Source organism: Chanos chanos, chromosome 13 (genome assembly GCF_902362185.1).
Source record: "Chanos chanos chromosome 13, fChaCha1.1, whole genome shotgun sequence".
Lineage (NCBI taxonomy): Eukaryota > Metazoa > Chordata > Actinopteri > Gonorynchiformes > Chanidae > Chanos > Chanos chanos.
Genome location: NC_044507.1, coordinates 7,754,661 through 7,780,310, shown reverse-complemented (window position 1 = coordinate 7,780,310; position 25,650 = coordinate 7,754,661). Strand labels below are relative to the sequence as shown.

Sequence of the window (25,650 nt, the reverse complement as noted above, 5' to 3'; positions counted from 1 at the left end):
CATGTGATTTTCTGCTTATTTCTGCATTATTTATGAGAAAATGCATGGAACTTTGATGGAATGAACAGAGAAGGAGAAACAAGACAGCTGAAAGGAAGAGTCTGAGACGGTCAAGGGAAGAAAAGGAATATTCTTGAACACATTGCGTAGAGAGGTGTGGCTCTACATGTGCATAGACTACTGAACAGTGAATGAGTGAATGCTTAATGGAATCAGCTATGCTTGAGAAGATGATTTGACAGTCAGTCCTGGACACAAACGCGATAGCGAATACGGAAAAAGACATAACTGAACGTCGGAGAGGCAAAAAGGAGCGCTGTTGGATCTCACCATGGTTAACTTGGATTTGAGATCCTTGACATTACCTGTTGGTATTGTGAGGATCTGTGAGTTTGTCCTTACGAGCATCTGCATCGGCCTGGTGGCATCGGTGGCTCGTGAAAACTCCTCCTACTGGCCCTGGTGTATGTTTACCTGGTGTTTCTGCTGCTTCTTCACCCTCTTCATCCTCATCATGGAGTTCACTCGCCTCCATGACAAAGTGCCCATTTCCTGGGACGATTTCACTTCCGCCTTTGCCATGCTGGCCTCACTGATGTTGTTTGCTGTTTCTGTCATTTACCCTACCCTTTTCAATCAGTCCAAGGATGGTAGGATGATCGGAGCTGCAACCATCTCCTGGGTGTGTTTGGCACTCTACGTTGTGGAAGTGTGGCTGGCTAGCAGGAAACCTGGGGAGATAAGTGGATTCCTGTCCACCATTCCAGGTCTGCTTAAGATCCTGGAAACCTTTGTGGCCTGCATTATTTTTACTGCTTTAGATCCTATCAGGTATTCAAAGTTGCCTGGGCTTCAATGGTGTGTGGCAGTGTACTCTTTATGTTTTATTTTCGCTCTCCTCATCATCCTCCTCACCATTGCAAAGTTGACCTCTGTCTTCCCTTTCTCCTTCGACAAACTGGCAATTGTTTACAACATCCTGGCACTAATGATGTACATGACAGCAGTGGTTCTATGGCCACTATACGCCTTTCAGGACAATGCAAGACCCACACCCTGTAATCACTGCACCTGGGATGATCTGGTTGTGGTGACTTTCATGACCGTAATAAACCTCATCGTTTACTCCTTGGACACAGCTTATTCAATCCGCCTGGTCTTCCTCTCCCGAGAGTAGGACCAGGTTTTTCCTCCATGCAATGCCGATTAATCGACCCAGACAATGGGCTTCAAATGTTTCAGAGTAAATCAGTAGATCGGACAACGTAACATTGGCCCTGCTCAATTCTTCATGTCAGGCTTCCTTCATGATCCTCCAGACATGGTTAATCTTTGATCTCAGAGAGACTGATGCTGGGGTTTTTGTACAATTCCAATGACACCTACAGAGAGCACTTCATCACAGACGAGGAATCGTACAAAAGAAACTCATCACAAGCTCCAGCTGGGACTCTCTGTTAATGATTTCATTTGTTTTGGGTTTTGTGATTGCTTGTGGCACTCTGAATTTGGAGTTGTCATATCCCCAAACTGGTATTACTATGCAAAACTTTTTACTAATGTGTAGTCTTGGTAATCAGTGCCATCACTAACCTTTTTATGTAGGTGTTGTCAGCAGCCACATCAATTGTTCTGAGAAAAATAGAAACAGGGGCATATCTGTTTCCACACAGTAATTTCACAGCTGACATTAGCTCAGCATTCACAGATTCCCCACACACCAATGCTCATCCAAATGATCGTACCCGGAGAGCATTTTTGTGACTGAAGTTCAAACCTCTTGCTAGAGCTACGCTGGAGTATGACGCCAGGACTTTCACTTTCCGATCTCCTGCATGTCCACACTGCAAAAAAGTCCTACATGACCACTGCAAATGTTGGAAATTGTCTACAAAAATGGCCAGCCCCATCCTAGAAAGTAAACAATGTTTCTGACAAATGCCCTATCAGATTGGGGCTATAAATGTGGTCATTGTACCTTGTCATTGTACCTGGGTTGCAAAGTCTCCCAAAAGAAAGATATGTCATTGTCATTGTGAAAACCTTCAAGGCATGAAAACCCTTATAATGTAAAAGATATAAAAGTTATTACACTATATATGTGGGTGGTTCATCTTCATGACTCCATCATTTGAACCTAGAAGAGCAATAACTTGCCTTTAAAGGCTGTGTTTAAAGATGTTACTCATCTTGCTAGACTTTGTAAGATGGGAGGTTCTCAAAAGTGCATTTAGCACAACTAGAAACGTTCTTAACGAAACATTTGCTCAACATCTTTGAGTTAAAGTTGCACTGAAATGTGAAAGAGACCTAATTTTAACCGTGGTGAATATCTAGCTGCAGATCTGTTTGTTCCAGAAATAACTGTCAGATCCACCTGTTTTCTCAATACCCCAAAACATAGATTATGCTCATAGCTACTCTGCTGGGTTCATTCGACGGGTCATCCAATTCATTAGTCTCAGTAAGTGTCAGGCAAAACTCCCACATGTCTCATTAGAGGAGAGTCACACTGAAAATGTGAAAAAAGGGTGTGTTACCTGACACTCAGTGGCATTTACATTGTGGAGTAATTGTGACTGAGTACATTAGTCACTTGATATACTTAAAGAAATGAACAGGAGAGAGAGTAATTCAACTCTGTCTTTAGTTCTGTCTGATGCCATGCAAATTTACTGACCAAAAGTGTCATATTGTTTGTGGCAGCTCAGTCATTAACCTGGAGAAATTCACAGACTGAGAGCAAAGAAAGAAAGCATACGCAAGTGTTTATTTTGTAGCTTTATGTTTTGTTAGGGAGCTATTCAACTAACACATTCAGGAAAGGTTTTTCATAGGTTTCCTCAGATTCAAAGCATTTCACTAAAAACAATAGCTGGCTCACTGACAGTTGGGCCTCAGCCACAGAGCAAAGTTCAGTTTCAGAAGTGTTTGTAACAATGCCATAAAAGGCAAAGCGCAATTGAAAACTGACATGCTTCCATCCGTTCCTTAGTTCTGTTTCTGTGTCTTCGTTTAACCCTGCACTCTGTTTGAAAAGGAGGACTTTAATTAATAAATGCATTTCATGGTGAAATAAAATGCAAAATTATAACGAGTGAACTCTTTCTTGAGATGCTCTGAGAATGTATTTTGTTTTTCGTTTGAACAAAAACGCTCTATTTTTTTCTCTCTTTGGCTTCCAGTACGAGAGTTCCTTGAGTCTTGAAACGTCCTCTCCTTCACTTCACGTCCTTTCACTCCGGGCGTGGCGAGGAGTGCAGTTTCAGAACATTGTAATGATGTAAGACTGCAGTCCATCAGATTGAAACCACGCTTGCTGACATTAAACGTGTTTGTTGTCTTGGAGCACAAGATATGGGCCTTTGGTCTTGTCATGTTAATAAAAACATAGCAGTTTCATAGCCTGGTTGCTGTTTTATGCTATAGAACATGCCTAGAGACAAAATAAAGTTTTTAACCAGTTCTGATGCAGTGCTTATGGCCTGCGGAAAAATAGACCGAAAGTATGAAAACTACATGAAAAGCTCTATACCTAAACTCTCTAAAGGATGAAAATGAACAAAGTGGGGTAGTAGGGAGGAAGAAGCTACAATGACAATTTAGACTGATACTGACAACTCAAAGAGGACTAGCATGGACGCAGTGGAAACGGACAGTCTAAGATGATCACAAAACATTTCACTGACATCAATATTAAGATTGGCTACTGTTCTAGCAGCCTCTTACTAAGGCTTATGATGATGTTATTGGGTAAGTACAAGTCAAGATGACAAAACTTTTCCAAGATTTAAGGAACAAGTTAATGTAAGCTCTGTGAACTGTTAATGCTTAATGCTCTGTCAACTCTAAAAACGGCTTTTGCCATGACACTCAGGTAATGTGACTCGTCTCTTCTCAGACAGTTCATTGATTTGCTTGAAACCGCCAGAGTTTGATTGCTGGACATGGAGTTGTTGCTAAATCCATCTCCACTTCGCAAAAATGGAGGAAGTTTTCCATGGTAAAGTGCTGATCGTAGGAAAATCATAAATGGTATGAAATCAGGGAAGAAAGATTTATTCCTCAAAACTGACTAAATTGAAACTATGACTAATTATCTAAACGTAAAAATGTGATACTATGGCATGGTTTCCTCTGATACCTATCTCCCTCTCTAACACAAAGAGAAGAAAATTGTGCAGTTAAATAACACAGCCACTACCTTTTACCGCTCCCTTACTAGAATGGATGTTAATCTATTTACACTATTTAATATGTACAATGTTTGGGCAACAGCACAAACAGCCTACACCACTGTAAAAGCCTGAAGAGCAACTTGCTCACAACAACCACTTCAATTGTTACTGATACTGCAACAACAAGTTCCTGCAACATCAAGAGCCAGGTCTGTCTGGTATCAACAGGAATGAGTCCAACACCAATGTATCTTCTGTCAGGCACTTCTCCTTGTCCCCACCTTTATCCACACCAATCCCAACAAGCAACTCATTATCAGAATCACCGGTGTTGTGGGTGGATCAACCTGTCAGGAGGAGGAAGGGAGGGACCAAAAAGCAAGTGCATGCACATGCACACAGACGAACTAGCATTCCGTGCATTTCCTGGCGCGGCAGCAATTGCTGGACCATCAGCCATCAAGCAATCATCCACCCACCCTACTCCTATCACACAGAACATTGATAATGGGTGAACATTGGCCAAATGCCTCCTACCTGCTGCTGTGGATTGTCTCAGTTGGGGTAAGAACCCACAGGAGAATGTGAAGTGGTTTTAAGAGCCTGTGGCATAGAGAGCGCCTGCTGCTACTCTCGCAAATGGCTCCAGAGGCAAATCAGTGTCCCGGCTGGTCAGGAGAGTGTAACAGCACTGCCTTGGCTTTTACCTCCTCTGTGCTCAGTGGAGAAGTTATACTCTACTGATACCTAAGTAAAATGACAAACACTAGTCTAGACCCTTGGACTTGAGTGACCACTGCAGTAAAGCGTTGAATGGTTTATTAACAGTCCATTCATCTTAGGGCTCCCTTCCGTTCCCCACCTCAACAGGACAGCCCTCATTCCCACATTTCCGGTATCTGTGTCCAGAATGAATTTTCACTGAGGGTTTGAGAGAGTCAGAAAGGGTTTTAGGTGAGTGCTCGAGGTAATATTTCAAATGTGTCAGTTCCCACACGATATGCAAATCGTATTTGATAGGAATGGTCACCTCTTCTTATTGAGCTGATCTGGTGGATAGTGTTTATCTCCAGAACTAGATGTGTAGGAGCCATTTATTTGATCATTTATTATAATGCTTAAATGAATAAATTCTTTTGTATTTCTGCTCTGTGAGTATGTGCCCTCTACAGGTCAAAAGGTCTTTAAATAAGAAAAGGAGGAGGCAGAGGGTGTGGCTGACTAGGAGCACACAGCTTTTGACCTTGTAGTTGCTGGCTTATTTTTTTCCTGTGCCTTAGTATTTTCTATTTTTCTTATATCTACTTTAATTTAATTTTATTTTGCTGGTTAAATGACCTGTAACATTTCAAGCATGTAATAAACCAGAAGTTAATTTTGGAAATCCCGTTGGACCTCATTTTTGCAACAATCAAGCGTCAGGAGATTCCCTAGTCAACACCAATTGTGGCTTACAAATGGAAAATTAGGATAAATGGTCACTTCAAGATGAATCTTCGGTAATGTGCTGCTAACTCCAGGAAACTTCATGCCTCCCAAGCACTGTCAATTGCGAACTTAAAAAGTTACAGCTTTCCATGTGTACTCATGGTAACAGTCATAAGCCCCTGAATAAATGAGTGGGCAAATACTGAACAGTATCGACAGTTCTGACCAAAGACAACACTCTCTCTTCTCCAAAGTAAATTATGACATCACTAGCATGTGATATTTTATTCTCTGATAAGAGCTCATTTACGTTTAAATTAAATTATTTTTCTGACAGCTCATAAAAATCTCATTATTAATCTAAAAAATCTCATTCTTTTGCGGGAGACTTAACCTATATTCAGATTAACTTAAGTTTTGTGTGTGTGTTTGTGTGCGTGTGTGTATTGTGTGTGTGTGTGTGTGTGTGTGTGTGTGTGTGTGCGTGCACGTGTGCATTTTTAGTTTCTTTTTCAACAGTTAAAATGATCAATATTTTATAACAATACTTTATTACATGCAGTATTTCAATGCCATGTTTATCACCTAATACCCATATCAAAAAATTTGAATTACCCTGTCATAACCATAGCTATTAACTGTACTCTTTCTCCTTCACTCCCTCTTTCCCACTTTCTTTTCTGCTATCTCTCTTGGGGTAGTGTAATTTTTTTACACAGTTTCTGAAGCCATAATTCCAGAGAGAGATTCACTCTGGATAAAAGTTCAGAGCTAATCTGATAAGATTGGAACAGTGACCAATGAGGTGCCTGGAGATGACTATAAAACACAGCAGATAGTAAAGCCACGGATTATTCTCTGTGGTCAAGCTTGCATTCAACACAGAAGAAACTCATGAGTCTGGTTAATCCCGCTGAACAACCAAGGAGGGGATCGCTTAATCTATTTTTTTTTTCATTATTTTCTTCATACTTTGTTGGAAAACAGCACTGAACCATCGCTAATCCAAACATGAAATTGATCATCTCAATCATGAGGATCCTTGAGGTGGTCCTAACTGCCACCTGCATGGGCTTGGTGGTATCAGCGGATTATGTAAACTCCTCCTAGTGGGTCTAGTGCTTGTTCACCTGGTGTTTATGCTGCTTCTTTTCCCCTTTTCATCCTCATCATAGAACTCACCCGCTTCAATGCCAAGATACCCATTAACTGGAACGATTTCACCATCGCCTTCACCTTGTTGGCCTCTCTCATGGCGTTTTCTGCTTCTGTCATTTACACTGTCCTCTTCACTTCGTTCTCTGATGGAAAGTACAATTGCGGTCGTATCCATGTTTTGTTGTGGACTCTATCCTGGAGATGCGTTTCTCACCCGTACCACATCTGAAGACAAAAGTGGACATCTAAGCGGCATTTCTGGTCTCTTGAAGATCATGGAGATTTTCGGCGCCTGCACCATTGATTTGGATCCCTCAGGCTTTTTGTAGCATCCTTGGATGCAGTGATGTGTTGCAGTCTATAGCATATTTTTCATTCTCACTCTCCTTATCCTCCTTTTCGCCATGTTCCCTTGGTCCTGCACTTTATCCCTCTCCTTTGAAAAGATGGTTGCCATCTGCAACATGATAGCAGCGATTATGTAAATGACGCCAGCAATTCTATGGCCTGTTCACAGCTTTGGATCCAACCCACGGCCCAAGGACTGTGATCACTGCCCGTGGGATAGCCAGGTTGTGGTGACCGCCATGACTGTAATTAATGTTATCGTCTCCACTGTGGACACGGTTTTCTCATTCCGCCTGCCGCGCTTTCTCAACCGAGACAGATCCTCATCCACACCAACATCAGTCAAACAACATACAAATGAATGAATAACTGGCTGTCATTTTTTTTTCCATACCAAGAGTCATCAAGACGCGACTGTCTGACTCTTCAAGTCATCAAGACAGTTAGGAAGAAACACTCAGTTAAAGCGCATGATCTATAAGCTCAGAAAAACTGAAAGTGTGGATTTGTACAGTTCTATTGACCCTGTGGATAAGATCTCAGCACAGATTAGAAATTGTACAGACATTGCATTCACTTCAGCGTCCTGAAAAGTTAATTGCCTGAGACAATCTGATCTATTCGATTAAAATTCTCTTGCATCTATGTATCCTACACATCATGGCTAACATCAGCACAAACCGTAAAAATGTAGAAAAAAAGAAAGAAAAAAAAAAGAATATCTTGGCTGTCGTAAGTGTAAGGCACTTGAGACTGGTCTGGATATGCTATTTATTTTAATGCATAACGTTTAACCTCACCAGACAAACACTGAGCTCGGATCTAAAACATTTCACAGGGAAACAATAGATGGTACGATGACAGAGAACAAAGTCCAGGGACATACAGCACGTTTCTGAAACGTTTAAAAGTCAGCCTTACAGGCTCTATTAAGAGAGCAATCAAACCTCATGTTATAATACTCCTCTGATCGCTCCTCTTCAGTGTTTTCATTTAACCCCCCCCCGCCTTGATCCTAAAATTATAAACAAGTCTCTGGTTCATTCTAGGGACAGCAAATGTAAAATGATCTCTCTGTGAGATACCCTGATAATACATCTGTCTTTTTCTTTCTTTTCTTTGTGAAAGAATTCTCTGCTTTTGCCTTTGGTGTAGCATTATACAAATTCATGTACGCACACACACACACACACACATAATAACACGCAATCAAGGTTTTTTTTGTTTGCTTGGGGTTTTCTTTCTGTTTTGTTTTGTTTTGTTTTGAGTCTACCAAATGAGACTAAGGAAAGCGACCTTCCCTCGTCATCTTTTAATTTGAACAAGGTTATCATCTGGATCCTTGTAAACATCATTAGTCATAACAACCCCACACAACAAAAACTGGTTGTGCGCTTAGTATCGCCTTTTCCACATGTTTCTGTGCAGGGTATAAAGCTATATCTGCCAAACACTAGTACATATTTATGACATTAATGTGTGTTCTCACACTGCTCTGTCTTTCACACCTAGAGCTTTCACTATCACATCAGGGATCACACCGTTGCACGCTCGAGTGAGAGAGAGAGGGAAAGAGAGACAGAGGGAGGGAAAGAGAGAGAGAGGGAGAGTGAGAGAGAGAGGGAGAGAGACAGAGAGAGAGAGACAATGAGAGAGAGTCGGAGGGAAAGAAAGAGAGAGAGAGAGAGAGAGAGCGGTTATCTGTTTTATTTTCAGTGAATGTGGACATGCAGACATTAATCTAACAAAGTCTTACCCCTATATCACACCGAACACAGCTAAATTACTTGGCCACCAGAGAGAGAACAGTCCACCTCTCTGATAACTCTGATTACATTTCAGACTTACACTCCATGTTTCGGTTTTTACAGAAAAAGAAGACATGGTTAGCGAAGCATCCAAGAGGCATAGCATTAGACTCGGCAGAACACTATGGACAAAGGTCAGAGGATATCCAATGAGGGTGGATTTCATTCTCTTCTGTCAACATTCTACTGATTCCATACCTTGACACATGCTACTACATCAGCTCAGTGACATCAAAGCTCCTCTGATTACACTCCGTTACATCAAAAATTAGATAACGTCCTTTAGGACCCCCTTTATTCTCCTATCTGAGACCAGAGAGGATAGATACAGGAAAATCTGAGCTAAATAAAGTCGTAAACCTCAGGTTAAATTTAGCGTTCGATGAGTCATTAGTCCCTTCACATAGTTTGTCAGAACGTGTGAGAGCATCTCACACGTATTAAGTGTGTTTCATCCCGTGGGCTAAACAGTGGAGGTGGCAGTTAGTCCCTCCCAGCAGTGTAGAAAAAAAAATGTCCTTGAAGAACATGACCGAATGTCCACGAATAAATCACAGCATCTTCACAAGTAGCTGAAAAACCACTGACCTCTATGAATCTTTAGCAAAACAACAAAATATTTTTTTTTTTAGCATTTTGGAAATGCTATTTTTGTTTATACATTTGTAAAATTCTCTTGAAACACAGGGCTCAAGATACAGTCCATAAACAATAAGACAGAGTAATGAATAAAAGGAGTGGATAAAAAATAGACGCTACAGGCAATTACAGGCTTTCGGTGAGGTGACTAAAAATTGAAGGTTAAGTGCATTTAAGTACAGAGTGAAGGGGTGTGTGTGTGTGTGTGTGTGTGTGTTTTAGACAGTGGTAATGAAAACTGTTTCTGTGAGTAAGGAAAAAAAAAAACAAAAAAAAAACCAAAGCAAAATTATACTCCTTGTTCAATATTAAGTTTTGTGTTGCCAGAAGACTGTGGGGGTTTAGATTTTGTGTGTGGTGTTTCTGTGTCCTTTGCAATCACAGTAAAGAACTGGAGAGACTCAGTAGTAAAAACCTCGAGAACTTTACAGTGCACCTTTCTAGACTCACTGCTGCCACCTGTCTTTTCCTAAGTGAACAGACACACATATTCAGACACACAGACACTGACCACAGGCTGGACCTGATGGCAATAAGAGGCTAATGTAAGAGTCCACTTGAGACCTGAAGGAGGAAACACGGCATTGTGAAGAGCAACACACACACACACACACACACACACACAGAAATGTAACAACATCTTCAACTCACATTCAGTTCCACCGGAAGTGAAACAGCCTTGTGGAAGTGCAGAGACAGCAGTAACAACATGCAATACCAGTTGCATTCTGATCTGTTCCCGCTAAATCATTTAGTTTGTCCTGTGAAAATAGACCAGAGAAACATGGGCAGTGGCATTTCACTCTCTCTGAACTGATGCATTGTGACAGATGCCACAGCAGCTGTTGCATTCATTCTGACCCGAAACGTGCAACTAATTGTTGGCCTGTCCGTCAAACAGTTTATCATCAGGCAGCAGGACAGCAAAGAGCTGTTGCATAAAACAGTGTGAATAAATTTAAGAAAAAAATTAAAGTTAAGGAAGAGCTCAGAGAACGACGGCCATCTTGACGGCGCGTTACCATAGCTGTTACTATGTTACCAAAGAGCTGTTACTGCTTATATGGCTGTGAACACCGTGGAAAGTATACTTCAGACTACCACTGCTACTGCTACTACTCCTACTACTCACACACACACACACGCACACACACACACGCACGCACGCACGCGCACACACACACACACACACACACACACGTGCAAGTGTGTATAAACTATATAGACTCATGTATCATGGGTGCAATAAGACATAAGTATCCTGTTCTGACTGACTTGTCCCCCAAGCTGAGGTTATATGGAAGCAGTCTGCCTCTTCTATTGTCAAACAGACACACCCCAATGTAAACATCAAAGGGAAGCATCGGAATTCAGATCTGAAAGAAAGTGACCTTTGTGCCTCAAAAAGACACTTTCAGAACATTACTGTAACGCAATAACCTAGAGAGACAATCAGTATGATTGAAAGGATGAACAGCAGGGTTCATAAATCACTTCTGAGAGGCTGTATAACATATTACTGTAGTTATCTAAACTGTCTTTTAACATTTCTGAGAACTACACTTAAAACAAACATACTGTTTTTTTTGTTTTTTTTTTACATTTAATCTTGGATGTTAAAACAGCATTCAGTCATTAACATTACTAGCCTAATTTTAGACCATAAACACAGGAGAAAATCGTTGTGTTCACACTTTGTGAAGCCATCACGCAGGACACAGGACAGCAGCAATTACACAAAAGAATAACATCAACAGCAAAATTACACAGAGCAAAGTCTGAAAACACCAGCTAATGGGTAACAGCCACACATTATGTACCCTGTGTGTGTTTGAGTGTGTGTGTGTGTGTGTGTGTGTGTGTGTGTGTGTGTGTGTGTGATTCATAGACATCCATTCCATTTATCTCTAGATCATAAAACATCATCCAGGCTGGATGTGCAGATGGAATTTGGTGCCTGAGGTTTGTCGATGTATAAAACATAGACAGGCTTTGAGCAGACTGTTCATTCAGAATAGATAAACAGACCTGTCCTTTTTTCACGTGAATCTATTCCTGCACTCCTCTCCAATCCTGCTGAAGTTTACTCAAGACTTCAGGGTTTCTCGTCAGCCCTCTCACGGTTAAAGGCGAAAACCAATCCAACTATCCCTAGGCTGTCTATGTGTTTGCTCATCCCGACGTCCTTCTAGAATTTTCCTGACACAAAGCATTTCAGCATAGCTGCTGCTGACAGGAGTCCAAAATCTGAGAAAATGTAAAGTAGATTTCTTGTTCCCTTAGCACTTCCTCCAAAATCTTGAGAAACACAGAAACCAAGAGGCGCACTCTAGAGCTCTACTCAAAAACATCAGTAATAATGAATGTCCACTTTTGTTATTGGCATATCTTACAAACAGTGACAAAATCTATGTGTCTGTCGGCTTTTGTTTGCCTCAGACATTTGTCAACACTGGTGAACAACCCAGAAAAGTTCAATTAAAAAAAAAAAAGGAAAGAACACATTAGGGAAAAGCGAGATACTCATTGTTATTGTTATGTTGTTGCTAAGTTGCAGATTTCAGTATGCTCTCTCCACACTCCATTTTGAATTATTCAGCAGTGGCTACTGAAAGCTGACGCACTTTGATTTAAAGTTTGTTCAAGCTAAACTCATGCAAATCCATTCTTACGTTTCTCTATCACTACACAAAAATATATTCTCTCTAAGGGTAGAGTTTTGGTACATCCTCTCTCGGTCTCTGTCTCTCTCTCTCTCACACACACACACACACACACACACACACACAAACACAAACACATGCACACACACATGCTCAAACCTTCGATGACTTATCTATATGCTTAATTGACTGTGTTGAGTGAAACAAAAAAAGGCAGTTTTTCCTTTTTGGCCGAGTACATGTACATGCTGTGCGCACGATGTTTTTTGTTTGACTTCACCACAAAACATGGAATATTTCAAAGGAGTGCCTTACAGTCCTTGACTGATTCAGATGGAAATCTACAGAGATGGATCTGGCAGAACAGGTGGACCAAAGATACGGAGAGCGAGTGGCACAACCTTAATGACTCTCCAAACGTGGACACAGGGTGAAAGTGTTGTCACAACAACTCATGCGTGTAAAGCTATCATGGCAGAGAAAGTGGAGTTCACCCGCCACTGTGCTTTTCCTACTGCAAGCTCCCTGACCACAGCCTGGGGCACACAGCGTACAGACAAGATCACTTTCTGTATATTTTTTAAACTGTACAATGGCACACGCAGGAGTTTTACAGGAGCTCACATGGTTTCTGCGGTTCCATTGCCATCTCTCTGAAGACTTTCAAATATTTTCTCTTTCAGTCTGTAGCAATGTCTTTGTATACATCTCAGTGATTCCATTCTACTTTTCAGCCAGCTTTTTTTTCAAGTTTCCTCTTTATTTTTCTCCATGGATTGATCTCCACAGTGACTCAATTGCCTTGGCTTCTCTCTCTGTCTCTTTATAAACACCATTACAATATTGATTTTTCAATGTAAGTAGATATACCCTTCTGTATTCCTCCTTGCACAAGTCATTCTCCTTCAGGTTAAGCGAGATGCCTTCTCATATCGATCCACACCAAACTCTGTGTCAGAGAGGCCACCAGAGTCAAGAGCTAACGGTAGTCACATTTCAGAATACTTCACTTTTATAAAAGAAGGTGTCAGAGGTAGCAGCATTTGAGCTGTAAAATTACCTAGATGTTTCAATATCACTACATGAATACATGTTCTAAAAATACCATGTTCCAACGCATTCTCACGCGTTCAAGAGCACGCAGTGGTACATATACACAAAAGACATCACAAAGTAAAAAATCATGATGCGCTCTGAGCTATTACTATGTGCTCCTATGCTCACTTGGGATAAGTAACCAGGGCAGTTATAAGTGGTGTAGGGACAGAACAGGATCCGAATGCACTGACTGGTGGGGCATGCAGTGACAGCCTGTGTTTAAGGGCTAGAGGAGGCTGTCTGTGTGGCCGGCAACCTTGTAAAGGAGTTAGTAAAGCAATGAACCCCGTCACTCTGGTTCTCTGTAATGTCAGCAGTTTCCTGAGGGACGAGCCCCCATCTCAGGTCAGTAATAGAGTTTACTGTTTACACACATACTCTCACAAATGCGCTTGATTTGCCCAAACTGATGTGGGTCGAGAGTGGCGCGCGAAGGAAACCGCACGACGAGACAGCTTCCTCAGTCAAGCCGAAATCCCAGCTGCCGACCTGCAAACCAATGAACGGAAGCCCTCCGCGTCCCCTGACTTGTGACTTTCTGTGGGGGTGTCTTTTGTTCATTAATGTTCTGTCTCCAGGGCAGTAGCATCAGCACTCCAACAAATCAGGTCATTTATCAGAGTGACAGATGCTGGAACACGGAGAAGCCCACACAGACAGACACTAGATGATGCTTATAATCTACCAGAGCAGGGAGCTTCTCCGGCAGGTTTCCTTCTGCCGGCAAGGTCTCCTCAGCATGAATAAAAGGAGGTTGTTCCATGAAAGTGGACTGAAAGTTGGATCCATTCAAATTACATACAGAGGCACTGTGACATCATTATCACTGTTACAGCTTGATATGCAAAGGTTTAGTTTTACTATCTCTCTGAATCCTTCTGTCTGTACAATGTTCGTCAGATGTAACCTCCACTCTTTCATTCTCATCTCTCCTTTAATTACACTATGACTCTTTCTGTTCCTTTTGTCTTCCCTTTCTTTCTGCTTTTTTTTTTAATATTTCTAAACAATTACTATATACGTGAGAGAGGTTTTTCTCCTTTTTTCGTGCAAAACCCTTTAAAAATTCAGCAAGTCACACACTTTTTCAAATCATAGCCCCATAGCCCCTCATTAATCCTCAGGAGATGATCAGGTATCTGGACCTCAGCCAGAGGAGAGAACCAGGGTTCAAAACTCACTCACTCACTCACTCACATTTCCCCCCCCCGTCAGAATTTGAGGATTTTTTTTTTATTTTGTTTTGCCTTATGGGAAGGACTGAGGGCAGAGAAACAGAAAACTGCAAGCAATTCCATTCCTAATGGTATCAGAAAACACTCAGTTAGTTTCATTGGCCAAAGTACTAATGTGTTTTCTCACAACAAAAGTCTACAGCGAGTTTGGGCTATCGAAACAGTCAAACACTATTGAAAAACGTCCAAAGGTACAAAATGCCTGTCTGTATCTTAACACAGAGTGAGATTAAAATGCTAAAATAAATGATAAAAATAATACTAATCAACATATTAGGCCTATTTCTTTTACACAGATATTCAGTGTGTTTAAATACCTTTCGCGCAGCCCATGACGTTGTCTTAAAAACGCGACAATGTTTTATCATTGCTGACAATGCCCTTACAGACAGAGAAATAAAGTGATGAAAGAGGAAGAAGAAGAAGAAGAAGAAGAAGAAGAGGAAAAAGAAGAAGAAGAAGAATCCAAATTAAAATCTTAGGAACCCCTTCTTGTAAGAAGTGCTTTGCTTGTGTAACTTTCGTGGAGGCAGACTGACTGGTAGCGAAGACAGAGGTCGAAACCTGCGCAGACACACTGTGACGTGTGAGGCTTCTTGTTATTCAGCTTGATAAATACTAGCGTAGACCAGCCCTACTGCAAACTGTCTCCCCATCGCACCGTACTCGAGAAGGCTCTCAACACTACAACATAACTTCATGCACAGCTCTGTCCACACTGAGAGCCAAGGGATTACTATAAAGAGCAAAAAAATATTTTCTTACAGAAAGGCTTATGAAATGTTGGACAGACATGTTTATATCGTAACGACAAAATGACTTATAAGGACTTTTTTTGCACAAGTTCGCACAGAAAGACAGAATTCCTCAGTAATGGGATATCTATTTTTCCGGAGCGTGTAGTGGTTATTTCCGTCCCAAGAGAAATGAGTATGTCCGAGTAAGTGGAATTCCTCCACAAGTTCTCCTGTCGGATTTTCGGAACTCTTCATAGACCCTGTTTCCGTAGCAGTGTTTATAGTCTCCGGGACTGCACTTCAAAGAGACGTGACGGAGAGAAGTGGAACGCAAACCGAACCGAACAAAACTCCGAGTACCATGGACAGCGCTTAAACCACAGGTTCGTTTCACCTTTCAAATCCAGACCGTACAAAATCAATAGACTGGCAACCACTGTAAGATATAAAAGTCAGTTAAGTCAATAACAAGTCTGTCGCTCAAGACACTTTAGCCTTTATCAAGCTGAGGCGCACTCCGCAGCTTACGGAGCACACAATAATTTATTGCGAAACTTGGGAGAAAAATGCAACGGTATATCAGCCAAATATGCAGAACCTTGGATCTAGCCGAGGAAAACTCCGCTCCAACTTCCTAAAAAATCTCTTCTGAAATGTAATGTAATACAATATGTTGGACAGAATTGTTAAAAGGAATGCCAGACTTGGCTATGAGCATGTCATGTCGAATTGATAAACTGCTCATCGGGGGGAAAATGTGCAACACATTAGGAGGGAGATGCCACAGTGCAAAAGCTTTCTCACGCTCAAACGTTTTCAATAACTATGAAAATTGTGACGTTACTTTGGAAGTTTTGTGATGTTGATGCAAATTGCATCCTGCTATTTTTTCTTTACGTAATCAATATACTTTTGTTAGCTGTAGTTTTCTACAGGAGCAATTCATGTCGGGTATTAATAAATAACATGTATGGAAATATTAGCACGTGTAAAGCTGCGACTGTCGACTTTGAAAACATTGATAAATTCCAAATAGTTTCTGCGAATTGATCTCTGCTTTGCGACGAATTGTTTGTACTCACAACAGCAACATCGTTACCCCTTTGTTTTCACTCACGGTCCACTGAATTTCAGCGTCAGCCATTATATTTCTGCAACTGAATCTGTTGTTTGCAACCTACCGTGCCTCGCGGTCAAGGAAACTAGCCACTTAGGTCAAGGTCACTGAAGTCAGTGTAACGGAGATTTTCTCTGAGTCTATAACAGATGTGATCCTACGGACCATTGCTCAAACTGCATCAGATTGAGCAATGCGAGGGACATGTGAGGTGGGTAACTTTTGCTATGTGAGTCTAGTAAAACGTAAACCCTTGGATACTGATGGTTAGGATACAAACACCCCCGACTATCGGGTCAGAGCCATGTGGCAAGTATGTAGAAACTCTATCTTGGTGGACGTGACTCTGAAAGAAACCCAGCAAACAATGAGAAATACAAACACACAACACGAACAAGAAGCTCAGCCAAAGTAAAATAACAATAATAAAAGAGACATGTTTTGTTACTTTATAAACGTACAACCAACAAGGTATACAGCACACAGTAGTAATTCAGCGGGTTGGGTTTTCACACCAGAAGATGGAGGGGGGGCATTAAGTCAGAGACAAGTAACCTCTGGGTGTCCTCTGGATTGCTGTTGTTTCTACTGTCTCTACCATTCCTCTAGCCTGGAGCAAACTACCTACCCCAGGAGTAGGTTGGTGTACAGCATGGTATACTTGTCTCTTTTACAATGATGTCATAGCCGTTAAAAAGAGCAGGTGTGCATAACAGACACACTGTGGTTAAATAAAGCATTTAACTGCACTTCAATACACCTGTATTTATCCCGCCTAGAAATGAATAGCAGTCAGCATGCGATGCAAAAGTATAAACTGGGGATGACATTTGGGGGCTGACTGAAGCAAAACTTTTGTTGACAGTAATGCATGAGTACATGTTTATGCCTTCTTCCATACGCTGTTTTCACAGATTCTTATACATCAATAGCAAATGTCAAATTTCCAAAGTAATGACGTGACCTGTACATACATAATACTGCACACCAATACTGAATCACCTGCGTGTTTAAACTTCCAAAGGATGATCCGTACGAGCAAAAATGATGTATGCACTCATGAAACTGGTTCTTACAGATGTTGTTTACAAGTTTGCTGTATTTATGTATGAGAATGGTGTGGGGGGTGGGCATTGGGGAGCCTTGATACTTTCACAGAGAGTCGCCTGGCTGAAGGTCGCTGTGGTAACATGTCTTGTGCTGAAATAGCCTGAGGCCCTTTAGGCTTTTTTAATATCAAGTTTTGTTTGCAGAATGTTTCCAAAAAAAAAAATCTGTGTTGTTATTATTACATAGAACTGTGTGTTGGCTCTGTGCATGTACATACGTTTGCAAAATTCACTAGTGAGCACATTTCACTAGATATTTGGTCAAAGTCAGATTTTCAACAGTGCATTATGTAAGGTTTATACTCTGCGTTTCTGTATTTTCAGTCTAACGAGCCTCACTCATCTGTGACCCAGAATCTCCAACGCCCACCAGCCCAGAGATCCCACCAGCTGCAGTCCAGAAATGGAGGTCCAAATGTTCATGTCATACCCCGGTGACCCAAACCAGTCCTCCACCGTACCGATGCAAACAGACAATAATAACAGTAATGTTACAAGGGCCTTCGTGGCCAGCACTACAAAGATAATGTCTGTGATATACCTCATCGTGTTTGTCCTGGGCCTAATAGGTAACACCCTGGCCATTTTCGTTGTGTTGCGTTACGCCAAGATGAAGACTGTCACCAACATGTACATCCTAAACTTGGCCGTGGCTGACGAACTCTATATCCTTGGGCTTCCCTTTCAAACCGCACACAATGTCCTTTCCTATTGGCCGTTTGGCGATTTCTTGTGCAGTGTGGTGATGTGGGCGGACTCGATCAGTCAGTTCACCAGCACGTTCTGCCTCACTGTTATGAGTATCGATCGTTACATGGCCGTGGTGCATCCCATCCGCAGCACCAAGTGGCGGCGTCCGAGAACGGCCAAGATCATCAACGCCTTAGTGTGGGCTCTGTCGTGCCTGCTCTCGCTGCCAGTCATCATCTTTTCTGACGTACAGGAGGATCTCAACACCTGTAACATGAGCTGGCCTGAGCCCAACAACCTGTGGTCTACAGTTTTTATCCTCTACACGTCCATCCTGGGCTTTTTCTGTCCCCTGCTGGTCATTACCATGTGCTATCTCCTCATCGTGATTAAAGTCAAGTCTGCCAGGGCGCGGGCAGGACTCACCAGACGGCGTAAGTCGGAGAGGAAGGTGACGCGCATGGTGGTGATCATCGTAGTCATCTTTGTGCTGTGCTGGCTACCGTTCTTCATTCTTAACATCGTCAACCTCATTATCACCCTGCCCGAGACCAGCCTCATAGCTGGAATCTACTTCCTGGCGGTCATCTTGACCTACGTAAACAGCTGTGCCAACCCTTTGCTGTACGGCTTCCTCTCTGAGAACTTCAAGCAGAGCTTCCGGAAAGTTCTTTGTGTCCACAAGGCCAACGGGGTCAGAGATGGAGATCCTGGTCAAATTCGCGCGACCAGGCCAAGTGCACATGACCCATGCTTTACCCCAAGAGCCATGGACTTCAATGGATATCACCAGAACAACCAAGTGAGTCTCTTATTTGAATTCTGTCCATCACAGATCAATGGAAAAGGATAGTGGACTGATCTAAAGTACAAAATAAAATACATGAAAAATACAAACACAATATGAGCACGGCCATTAATCATGATTTAGACGCAAGCAGAGCTCCAAGAATATTTCTGGGTTAATATAATTCATGGCAGAGGGATTGTTTCCAGCTGTGAGCAACGCTGCGCATATTTAGGCTTTAAGTGGGAATGTAGGACAGTCTTTTATTGATTTGAACTTTTGATTTTGAAGTCAAGGTTTAATTAGGACCTTTTGACCATGCATTTATAGTAGATGTATGTGTGTGTGTGTGTGTGTGTGTGTGGTTGGGTCTGTGTGTGGTTCTGTGTGTGAGAATGTGTATGTGTGCAGCGAGAGGGAGAGAGAGACAGAGAGGCAGAGACAGAGAAAGAGAGAGAGAGAGAGGGACTGAGAAAGAGGTGTGAGACCTAGACCATATAAAGAATGTTCCTGTGACTGATCCTCTGGCAGTCACCTGGAGAATGCTGTCAGTATTTGACAGTTCATCAAAACTAAATATACCAATGACCTCTGAACCCTGCAGTTCTAATCAAGAGCCAAATACACTGTTTGGTGCTACCAATCTGGCTTAATGCCAGCAACGATAAGAGCTACATTGACCAGAGTTCTCCAAAAACATCTGAAATATCTATATACTTAGCATAGATAAAGTTACATTAAAAAGTCTCTGAGAGAAGAAGAAGGAGAAAAAAAACCTTTTTCTGTGATAATCTATGTAATATGAACTGTTACAAATTCTAAAGCTGTGCTGTTGTGCTTTCAGTGTACTACCATGGATACTGTTGCCAATGCCAAGATAGAATTGTTACCCATTGAAAATCAGGAGATTGGACAGTCGTCCATATGAAGGAGGCCCTCCTCTCACACCTGCAAACAGTCTGAGAATGCAGATGTTTGAGAGCATGTTAAACAGTTCTCTCAGCAGTTCCATTCGCCCAGTACCCTTCAGATCGGTCTGTTGTAAAACAGCGACAACAATATAAGAAAAAAAAAAAACAAAACAAATAAACAATGTGAACAATTTCACCTGTCCTTAATAGTGTTCTGTGACAAGGACAGAAAAGCTTCTTCCAGACAGAGGGCAGTCAGATCAAAGCTGTACTCTCGGGGAGAGCGTGAACCTCAACGGAAAAGTTAAAACCTTCCCTACGAGAGGTCATAAGGATGTTATTTCAGGCATGACGAGTCGTGGAAATCTTGGGAACTGTTCCAGCCTTGGACTTTTGAGAACTCTCAAAGCTCTTTGGAGACTCTTGTGACAGAAAAAGACAAAATTTTGAGAACTCTTAAAGCCCTTCGGAGACCCTTGTGACAGAAAATTCCCTTTGTCCTTGTGCATCACTGGGACTGTCCGTTGGCTAGGAAGCTGTTTAAGTGATCTTACAGACGTCTTAAAAAGCAAAAACAGTTTCTTTGGGGAGTTGGAACCATCTCCTTGGAGAAATCAGCGGTATTATGTTGGACATACGGGTCTTGTCGAGCCCCAAGATCACATCTCTCTCTCTCTTTTTTTTTTCTTTTTTTTGTGCCGACGTCTATTATTTATTTAAGGCTGTAAATGTGTTTCTGTTACTGCTGGGATCCAGGTGTTCTGGAACATTCCTTTATTTGGATTGTAGCGGTGGTGCAAGCTTGTCATTGTTGAATCCCCTTCCCGAAGCTGACCAGTATAAAGATTTTGTGATGCGCTCCCTCTTGTGTCATGTGTTGTTTTAGTTGAAGTGAACAGAGTCTACACTCTCTTCCCAGCATCTGAACAAAATGGTAGCCAGGGTACAAAACCAGGCAAACTATTCCTGGTAAAATAAAAAAGAAACATATCCTCACCCTTTAGGATGTAAAGTTACAATATTCCTGTAACCCACCACAGCGTTCTGTTGCGGTAAAGAAGTATTTACTGTGGTATTGTATTAGCAGCTCAGTGTAAAGCAAAACCTCCCCCACTCTTTTAATGTACAACTGTCATAAAAATGTCACTTAATAAATATCTGACAAAGAAGTGTCTGTTTTTACATGAAACTGTTGTGATTTCTGTGTAAAAAATGTTTTCTTTATTTGTTCTAAGAAAAGTTGTAATGGTTCTCAGACTTATAAAGCCACACCTGATTGAATGTTTTTGAGTTTATTGAGTGTTTTATGACTTTGGATCAGGTCATTTCTTCAGTGTGTGTGTGTGTGTGTGTGTGTGTGTGTGTGTGTTTTAGGTCATTTACTCTTTTCTTCCTTGAGTTGTGTAGTAGCCTCAGGTCTCTTTGCTGACTTAAATGGTTTCACTGGTCCTTTTTTTCTGGCTGAGTGGAGCAGATAGCGTTCTTACAGCAGTCCAGAGAGAACACTCTCTCTCTCTCTCTCTCTCTCTCTCTCTCTCTCTCTCTCTCTCTCTCTCTCTCTCTCTCTCTCTCTCTCTCTCTCTCTCTGTCCTCTTTCTGTTACTCTCAACTTGCCCCTCCTGTCTCTCTTTCTCTCTTGTTCTACCTCTAACTGTACCCCTTACCTCCCTGGTTTGTTTCCCCTGCCCTCATGTCAGTGTTGTTTACTGAAAACCTCTCTCTCTCTCCCTCTCTCTTTCTCTCTCTCTCTCAAGCATATGGGCAGAAACACTGTGTGTGTCTTTTCCACGCAGTGAAGCCTCATGCTTGGCATCCCACATCACAGGAACTGTTGTCTTTCAAACTCTTAATGTCAGGGCAGAGTACACGCTGCCCCCCCCCATCCCGTTTAAAATAACCACAGTCATTCATGTCATATATCATTTACCTTTCTTTTCCATAGCCCACCTCCTAAAGCAATGTTCAGATGTTTTCAAACAACAGGTGACCACCCAAGCCAAGAGCTAGACTGATCTGGGTGCCCATTATCTAAACAAAACTATAAATATCCAAAAAAGAAATGACTGAAACTAAACTAATACAGAGATGGCTGAAACTAATGAATAAACAACTTAAATAAATAAATGGACAGCAACGAAGAAAAGATGGCTTCATGAAATGAAATGGCAAAGGCATCAAAACAAAGAGGAGCTGCCAGAATAATTCTACTAGACACACACACACACACGCGCACACACACACACACACTGTCTCTCTCTCCCCCTCTCTCTCTTTCTCTCTCTCTCTCACACACACACACACACACACACACTGTCTCTCCCTCTCTCTCTCTCTCTGTCCCTCAGTGTATCATCAGTAATTTTGTAGTGTGTGGTCGGGCATGGTGAGTGACTCAGGGGACTGGTGGAAAATGAGCATTTGTCCTGGAACACATCTTCCCCATGGCTCTTGGAAGGGGCAGGTCCGGGGGGGTAAGGAAATTGCTTTTCCTTTCTATTCATTCTCATTCCATAAATTTACTTACAGCGATCCAATTACAGAGGCTCTAACTAGGCTAATTTAGGATTTTCTCAACAAAGAGCAACTTAACAGAACTCCTAAGCACCAGTTCTAGCCAGTCCTGTCGTCGTGCCAAGAAGGAGATAAAACATTCTAAGACGAGGGCCAGGGCCGAAGGAAGAGGGACATATGAGTGCATCCTAAAGTTAAGACAAAGAAGAAAAAGGAGGTGGCTGTGGTACACTGATCCACACTTAAAAGGACATTTGAAATTAAAAAAAAAACAAAAACATTTCCTGTGCACAGTGCCACAAGAACAGCGTTTCTGTGCTGAATGTGTACGTCCACAGAAAGCATTAGCTATTCCATGTAAATGCAAAGCATTTGTTTATTGACTTGTGAGCTAGCACAGAAACACACACACACACACACACACACACAAAAAGCCACGTTTGCTTCCTTGCACGTAGCTAGGTTTTTCACCTACACTCAGAAGCTTTTCCTGGGACAGCAGCAATCAAGGGAAATTACCCTTCAATACGGGTTAAGCCTGAAATTGAATTGGGCGAGTAATTTGTGTCTCCATCTGGTGAAAAGAGTATTATATTCTTGTTAGAAGGCGGTTGAATTAAGGTGGAATAGCTGGCAGTGGGAAGAGACAGATTAACTTGAGAGACTGAGTAATGGCTTGGAACGTATTGTACGAAAAATGGACTTTCCTCTTTCTTCCTCTCAACAAATGAGACTGCACCGCGTGATCGTTGTCTTCATCATCATCATCATCATCATTTCAGGACCATGATAAGCTATGAAATGACACTCAGCTGCAAATAAACTCAACACTTCATGATGATTTTACAAACGAAGTTCAAAGCTCAAATTTCTAATCAGAAAACAGAATAAAATGTCTTAATTTACATGCTGCGGTCATCAAACATGAAGGTCTGCTCGCAGCCCACCGGCGTTTTGCCGGAACTGAAATGGAGCGATCATTGGATAATTACTTCCAATGAAACAATCAGAGTCACAAGGGAAAATGACCGGCCGTCAGATTAATGCAGCCTCACAGAGACTAGTCCATCTACATTGGAAAACCGCCTGAACTTTGACCCCTTTAATAATAGTTCCTGTTAATGTAGCCAGAGATCAACTACACCAGACCAATACCAGGAAAACCAGCGAGTGTGGGGCAGATGATTAGACTTGACTTGGGTGACAGGTGTCCAATTGCTTCCTAGAACCCAATTTCTCCCTCCGGAGCCTCATAATGTTTTAGTCTGACACGCACTGCCGCGGTCAATACCCAAGATAGAGTCTGAATATCCAGCTCTGCATCTGAACTGATATTATATAAAGGTACAATGAATTTACCCAGAAGCACTTGTCAATGTGTCCATTGTACAGTTATATGCCATAAAGCGGGCGCGTTAAAAAAGTCATTTTCTCAGTGTGCTCTCTACGACTGACTGTTTCACACCGCCAGGAGCACAGCTTAATATTCCGTGTCAGAACAAAGTTGTCAGTATGACGGAGAGCAGAGACGTGTACATGAGTGCTTACCTATGCCTGAAACGCTATGAAAAAAAAAAAAAGGTTTAAATACTGTAGTAATAGTGCCAGGATATAAATCAAATCAAATATGGATTTTGAAAGGCAGTCTGCTGTAACCCAAAGGCTGAAAAGTTGGCGTAAGGAGAGACCTGAAACAAACTCTTAAACCAACGCAACACAGATCTGTCTGCTACTGCCTGTGGTTCCTACACTTTGGCCATGAGTATAGAACAGTAGCATTTTTATATTTCAGTGCATTCACCAATATAACACTAACCTTTGAGACTATAAATAGTGATACTGGGCTCTAAATACACTTATATTATTATTATTATTATTATTATTATTATTATTGTTATCATTAAACCAATATTTGTATTCCTTGTGGTACGGACTGCAGCCCTGTTTCACCTTACTAAACCAGAAAGATGTTCACAAGCGGCAGGTTGTTTGTCCACATGGGCAGAGTGTTTATGGTAATTTATATGGTACTTACATGGAAATATCGCCCGAGGTTTGAGTAATACAAGAGTCACATTACACATAATACCTGTTGACATAGATTCTTATGGAGATCTTGCTGTTTGTGTTTTGCCCCCAGTGAGATTTTTGTCGTGCTCCACTCTGTCCTCTTCTGTCTAATTTTATTTATACTAATTTAATCATGTTGTAGTTTCACGAATAAAATCCTCTTAGAAAAGTTTAATGTCAGTAAATTTCTGCATCTCACTTTGTCCTTGAAGCATGGCAGGTTACTATGGATTTCAATATATCAGTTCTCAAATACAAAACTACACTGTATAATATAATGCTACCATTTTGGCTTACATAAAGTTTAGAACAGGTGTTTGCTTCCTGTTTCAGGTAAGTTCATTTAGTAAAGTTTGTAAAATTCAGATTATTTCTGCAAACAATTGCACCATCTCCCATATAGCTAACATAGCTTTATAAAGCCAATGTAACCTTAGTCAGTAACAATATTATTAGTTTTACTTGCTGATTTTTATTAGTTAAAAATAGGTAAACATAATATAAAAGATCTGCTAATTTGCTTTTGTTTGTTTGAATTCTCTCTTAGGAGGAACAAGGGCATCTTGCACTTTAATTAGATTTGTTTTTATTCATCTGGGCCATTTACTCAGCCAGAGTCTGGTCAACAGCTGATAACTGGTAACCTTCTCAGGGACATTTATTGCCCTTCACGAACTGTCTGTAGGCCTTGTGGCTTTTCCATTTGGATCATAACGCCAGCACTCTTAGTATAACTTTCATTTGATGCATTACTTATCTGAGAAGACATGCTTTGCACTGGGCTGAGCCCAGACAGATGTCCACTCAGGGTTCCAATGACGTCATCCTGAGTGGTCATTTCTCAATGCCACATCATGCACTTCCACAATGTTATCAGTACAGTCTTTAAATAAATATATGCTTCGCTCTAGCCAATAAGACTTAGGAGAGTAAATGTGCAAAGATAGACAATGATGTCTTAGCCATGGACCTATTTCATTCTCTCCCCTGACTGTTACTAAATTTTGCCAAGGCAGCGGATGAAACTTTTTCACATGCGTGTTCCAAAGCAGGAACTCTCTTGCGAAACTCTTCAGGTCCTCATCCATCAACACATAATCTTTGTGGTAATTGCGGTCCAACCTCTGTTTCTTACAAAACCAGTCTCTTAAGGACAGAGAGAG

At 41.5% G+C, this 25,650-nt stretch overlaps 2 protein-coding genes across 2 annotated transcripts; both read left to right on the top strand.

Annotated features, from left to right (window-relative positions):
• The first annotated feature begins 331 nt into the window (after window positions 1–331).
• LOC115827049 (myeloid-associated differentiation marker homolog) lies at window positions 332–1,177 on the top strand. The gene has a single exon (XM_030791003.1). The coding sequence runs from the start codon at window positions 332–334 to the stop codon at window positions 1,175–1,177; it is 846 nt and encodes a 281-aa protein (XP_030646863.1).
• Window positions 1,178–13,599: 12,422 nt separating this feature from the next.
• On the top strand, window positions 13,600–20,801 carry sstr5 (somatostatin receptor 5). The gene is made up of 3 exons (XM_030790593.1): window positions 13,600–13,665; window positions 17,892–19,010; window positions 20,793–20,801. Exons 1-3 carry the CDS (start codon window positions 13,600–13,602, stop codon window positions 20,799–20,801), a joined length of 1,194 nt encoding a protein of 397 aa, XP_030646453.1.
• The last annotated feature ends 4,849 nt before the right edge of the window (window positions 20,802–25,650 follow it).

Excerpts from the sequence above, each read along its gene's own strand:
- LOC115827049 (XM_030791003.1), top strand. The coding sequence starts at position 332 with ATGGTTAACTTGGATTTGAGATCCTTGACATTACCTGTTGGTATTGTG.
- sstr5 (XM_030790593.1), top strand. The coding sequence starts at position 13,600 with ATGAACCCCGTCACTCTGGTTCTCTGTAATGTCAGCAGTTTCCTGAGG. Across the intron at positions 13,666-17,891 it reads GGGACGAGCCCCCATCTCAG|CCCAGAGATCCCACCAGCTG; the intron begins GTCAGTAATAGA and ends AACGCCCACCAG.